The sequence below is a fragment of the Trachymyrmex cornetzi genome, unplaced genomic scaffold (genome assembly GCF_001594075.2).
Source record: "Trachymyrmex cornetzi isolate Tcor2-1 unplaced genomic scaffold, Tcor1.1 scaffold1354, whole genome shotgun sequence".
In the NCBI taxonomy this organism is placed as follows: domain Eukaryota; kingdom Metazoa; phylum Arthropoda; class Insecta; order Hymenoptera; family Formicidae; genus Trachymyrmex; species Trachymyrmex cornetzi.
The window spans coordinates 200,008-205,289 of record NW_017295933.1 but is presented as its reverse complement, the minus strand read 5'-3'; the positions used below and the strand labels follow the sequence as shown (position 1 = coordinate 205,289).

Here is a 5,282-nt window from a genome sequence, read left to right as displayed (position 1 = left end):
CGTGGAGGTGGCACGGTCGGATATCCACCTCTTCGAGATGCTTGATCAAAGTGAGTCTTGTGCGCGCGCGTTTGTGTGTGTGTGCGCGCGTGCGTGTGCGCGCGCGCGCGCATACCTTAGATAATGCGCCGGCGATACTTAAACTTTAAAGGTTCGTAACTCAGGAAGATCTCAAGCAAAAAGGGTTTGTAACCAGTGTTTCGGAAACGTCTTGACACCAGTTTTAAGGATATGTAAAAGAAAATAGGTGTTTCCATTTAAGATTTCAAAGTTGACCTTCACGGTGTCCTTCAAGGTCACATGAAGGTCATTTCAACATAACCATATAATAGACCACTTGATATACTAAAACTTTTGTATTGAACATTTTTTTCCATAAGCATTATTTTCCAAGATATTTGACCGTTGCCGAACTTTCTCCCATCACTGTATAATTAGTTATATATAAAAATATCATGAATTGCTAAAAGTTATATTTATACTTTAGGGAACTCTCGAGGATCAGTTACATCGTCTGAAGGAGTACGAACAGGCTGTATATCAATACAAGACTCATCTTGAAGAATTGGAGAAGATTCATCAAGCGGTTCAGGAAGGTATGATCTTTGAGAACCGCTACACTCAGTATACCATGGAAACGCTGCGTGTTGGTTGGGAACAGCTTCTGACATCGATCAATCGCAACGTTAACGAAGTCGAAAATCAAATTCTCACCAGAGATTCAAAGGTATTTCTATATCATTTAGATAATCATAAAATTATACGTCATCCAAAGAAATATTGGTTGTAATCATGAGTACAAGAGGAAAGATGCTTTTATAGTCAAAAGCAAATACAAAAAAATTGAAACATATTGACATCGGAAAAGTTATGCCAGAAGAAAAGGAAGCTGATTTATCAAGTGAAGAAATCGAAGATTCTGAAATAATAATAGACGATGAAGTTACGCCAACAAAATATGCATCAGTTTTTTATATAAGATATTATGTTTATTGATAAATAAAGTTTATCTAAACAAGAAACGTAAGAAGAGGGAAAACTCGTGTGGAATATCAACATAAAAACTTCTTATGTTCACATACGTGTTCCGATATATGTAAATATATATATTGCCATTACTAAAAATCTTGTTCATATTACGTATGCTATAGATGTTCAGTACTAGCAGTGTATATCATAATATGAATAATGCCAAGTTGCTTACAATCCTCCTTAAAAACAAGCGGAAACATATTTCTATTTTAGGGTATCACTCAGGAGCAGTTGAATGAATTCCGCAGCAGTTTCAATCATTTCGACAAAAACAGGACAGGTCGATTGGCACCGGACGAATTTAAATCTTGCCTCGTGTCTCTGGGATACTCTATTGGGAAGGACAGACAAGGCGACATCGACTTCCAACGAATCCTGGCCATTGTCGATCCTAATAATTCAGGCTATGTGCACTTTGACGCTTTCCTCGATTTCATGACACGTGAGTCTACTGATACTGATACAGCGGAACAGGTCATCGATAGTTTCCGCATTCTCGCTGGTGACAAGGTAAGAATATTCGAATTTCTATGACAATGCAGCGATGAAAGTTGCATGTTTAACTTGTGTCGTAAATTCTTGTTTCAGCCTTACATCTTGCCAGATGAATTGCGGCGAGAATTACCACCGGATCAGGCGGAATATTGCATTCAGCGAATGCCTCCATACAAAGGACCGAGCGCTGTGCCTGGAGCATTGGACTATCGCTCTTTCTCAACGGCTCTATATGGTGAATCTGATTTGTAAATTTACGTAATAATCGATATTATTCGAAGCGGAATAATATCAAAAAAAAAAGATACAAAAAGCGAATCAGATATTGTCAATTGACAAGTGAACGCCTCAAAATTACTCCTACTATTTTAATACTTTAACGCATCAACGTATTTTCATGTGGCGATACGTTTTACAAAAATGAAACTCAGTATGAGAGAGTACAATACATTCAATAATACGTTCATTACACTAAATATTAATAATTGTACGTACGTGTGTATGTATGTATACGTATGCATACACACTCAAGGTTATTGGAATGTTTGAGGTAAGAAAGAACAGATGGTGTCATTTTAACGCAAAGGGATCTAAGTGTGTCAAAATAGATAATTAAGAATTCTTCCACATGAATGGAAATCACATATCAAATATACAAGGAAAGAGGATTTACGTAACTTATATAAGTCTGTTAACGTGACAATAATGAGTATCAAATATATTTAGATACCTTTCGTTAAAAAGATAAGAAACGTAAATATATGTAGACACGAAGTTCGAAATCAATGTACTCTTCTAGAACGTTTTGCTACATGCTTGCTCTTTTATTCTTTTATGTAGTCTACACCGAAACGAAACGGCTCGAATTTTCTTTTTTTTCTTTTTGGAATAGTAAGTGCCAATGTTAGATAAGATCTTGTGCAATTCTTGTCTTGTAATAGAAAGGAATTGCGTCTTAGACTGGTAATTGTGGCAAAAAGAAAAGGCTCACATAATTGGATATGCATAGTTAGTGAGTGCATTGATACTAGAGGCTCTCCAAATTATTATTAGAATAGCATTACTGGATATTTATTCTAAAGTAAATCCTAATAGCCTACATTTTATATTTGATTATACAGCGAAAGAGATATATATACATATATTTTTAGACTTGCGATTTTTGCTATTGTAACATAACAATTTAACAATGTTTTTGGATTGAATTTTTCTGACCGAATCCATTGTATCTTCATTATATTTTATAATTGTATTATGTTCGTCGATAACTTAAACGTGCCCCTTTAAAAATTGCCAAGTTTTATACATTACATATCGGGTGCACATTCCGTAAGGCCATAGATCAATGTTCGCACAAACGTTAAATTAAAAGAGAAGTCGTCAAGATATTAAAATTCAAAGAAATAATAATAACGAGTCCTTAACGATATATAAATCGATCTTCTCGCTAAGTATCCAGAAAACGTACGCTCGAAATCGAATAATGCCCATATTTTTTTTAATAAGCGCGGCACTACGAATCTTTAAACGACAAGCCGTCGCCTTGTAAATCGTATGTTAAAGATATTGCGAGACGAATATGCTGAACGAAGCAAATTATTTATTTATTTGACTTTAATAATTATTTATTATATCGCTCCGATATATATCTATTTTACGGTAGTGAACGGAACACTTTTCTCTCAAAGTATTTATTTTTATAAATATCTGCAAAGGGCGATAAGGCGCTAATTGTAATATAGAGTTCATCGTGTAAATCTCCAAATCGCAGCTATCATTTCTTGTATCACAGTTTAAATGCGACGCAGCCTTAGCAAAAGTGAAGTCAGAGTCATCATTATTGTTTAAATCGTTGTGAAAAGTCAATCTCTCGATAAAAATACTCGTGTGTGAAATACAATTATTTTTATTGTAATAAAAAAAAGTATACTGTGTAAATTTCTTTCTTATTTCTTTCTTTTTTCTCTGTGTTTTGCTTATTGCGGCTATAATGAGCTTTTCAATGTCTATCTTAATGTGTTTTTCTTGAGAATTTACTTAATTTCTCATTCCTTTTATCTAATTTTTTTCTCTCGCAGTATACTATATTGGGCACATAGAGAGACGAGAAATATACGCCAAAGCAGAAAGTTAACTGCTGAAACAGTATACATGTAAAACAACACACACGCACTTTTTCACATGTATATGTACACATGCGTAAGGAAAACATACGTAATGCCAAAAGAAAAAACGTATATTTTAAACTATATACAAATATATATATGTATATACATATATATATACTATATATATACTATATATATACATACTATATACAGATAGCTAATTCATTGCGATATTCGCAAACGAATATTTAAAATGAAGTTCAAATATTCGGAAAGTTGATGTCGAATTCCTTGTTACAATTGTCATACAAACGAATACATTCTTGTATATGTATAGCATACACTTACAATTGTAATTATTTTATGGGACAATATTTATGAAATTACGACAACTCGCTGAAACATGATCGTCTCGCGCTGCATTACATTTATCAGCTATTACTGTATACTTGTTTTGCTCATCTCATCTTTCTAGATTAATAAAAATAACATTGTGAAATACAAGAATATCGGGGAAAATAAAGAAATCTTTGAAAAAAGTACATATTATTACGTCCGTGAAATTTTGTTTATTTGCGTCTCCCTGTATATGATCAATTGGAGCATGAAGAAATCAATAATCTACCGAAGATCTTTTTTTAATAAAAAAAAAACAGTAATTTATCAAAATTGTTACCGTGTTGGTCGAGTGCATGAAGTAAGAATAAGGGGACCTAACTATATGGATTGAAAGTGGTCATGAAAAATGTTCCGTATACTGCCAGGTTCGCTGAATGGAATAACTTGCAACATTTCGTCGCTATCATGGACCTCTGCTACGGGGTGATCCCGATTGACCACGTCTCGATTGGACACCACCAATCACAGCGACCGGTGCTTAGGAACTTTGTAGTCTCAAGCGCTGTGAGTAGCTCGTGTCCAATTGAGCCGTGTCCAACTGGGTGCCACCCCTCTGCTACACAGCACGTTTAATCGTGGGGAGCCACTCACAGCGCTTGAGACTACAAAGCTCCTAAGCACCGGTCGCTGTGATTGGTGGTGTCCAATCGAGACGTGGTCAATCAGGATCACCCCGTGTAAATATAGTCATGGAGGACTGGAGAGAGCATTGCGGTGGTAGGGATATAATCCTAATAGGTGGTCCAAGATGGCCGCTACCGGAAATAAACTGAAGGAGGTAAATTCAAATCGAATTTCAGATTACGATCATTGTATCGTAATAATTGTCTTTTAGAGCATACATAAATTAGTCAGAAGTTCTAAGCGATTTTAAGTCATAATCGGTGAAGTCTTAACCAGTCTTAACCAAGTTTACCAGGTTAAGACTGGTTAAGACTTCTGACGTTCTGACTTGCGGCTTATTGTAGAAGGCCCATTAGTGTTATTACTATTACCACCGACGAGATACTACTAAAGACCGACATCCCTACGGGAGTTCGCGTCCTTGTGAATATTGAAGTGATTAAGAGTTAAAAACTGATAATATTGTACTAATTTTATGATTTATTAATTTAGTAGATGTATTTATGCATTTATAACTCAATAATACTCGATTTTTCTTTAAAATTGAAAGGACCCCGCACAAAATCATAGGATTTTGGCCCTCGGTTAAATTGGCTGAAATTTTAGTATGTTATAGTTCTTGAC

At 35.0% G+C, this 5,282-nt stretch overlaps 1 protein-coding gene across 3 annotated transcripts in view; it reads left to right on the top strand.

Moving 5' to 3' along the window:
• Positions 1-3,523, top strand: part of Actn (alpha actinin) — a 27,619-nt gene extending 24,096 nt beyond the window's left edge. For 2 of the 3 annotated variants that reach the window (XM_018522571.1, XM_018522569.1), the window contains 3 exons: positions 488-727; positions 1,246-1,542; positions 1,621-3,523. In XM_018522571.1, the coding sequence (XP_018378073.1) occupies positions 488-727; positions 1,246-1,542; positions 1,621-1,779 (696 nt within the window). In that variant the 3' untranslated portion in view covers positions 1,780-3,523. The remainder of the gene's footprint in view (positions 1-487; positions 728-1,245; positions 1,543-1,620) is intronic. The other variant, XM_018522570.1, reaches the window with a different exon arrangement.
• The last annotated feature ends 1,759 nt before the right edge of the window (positions 3,524-5,282 follow it).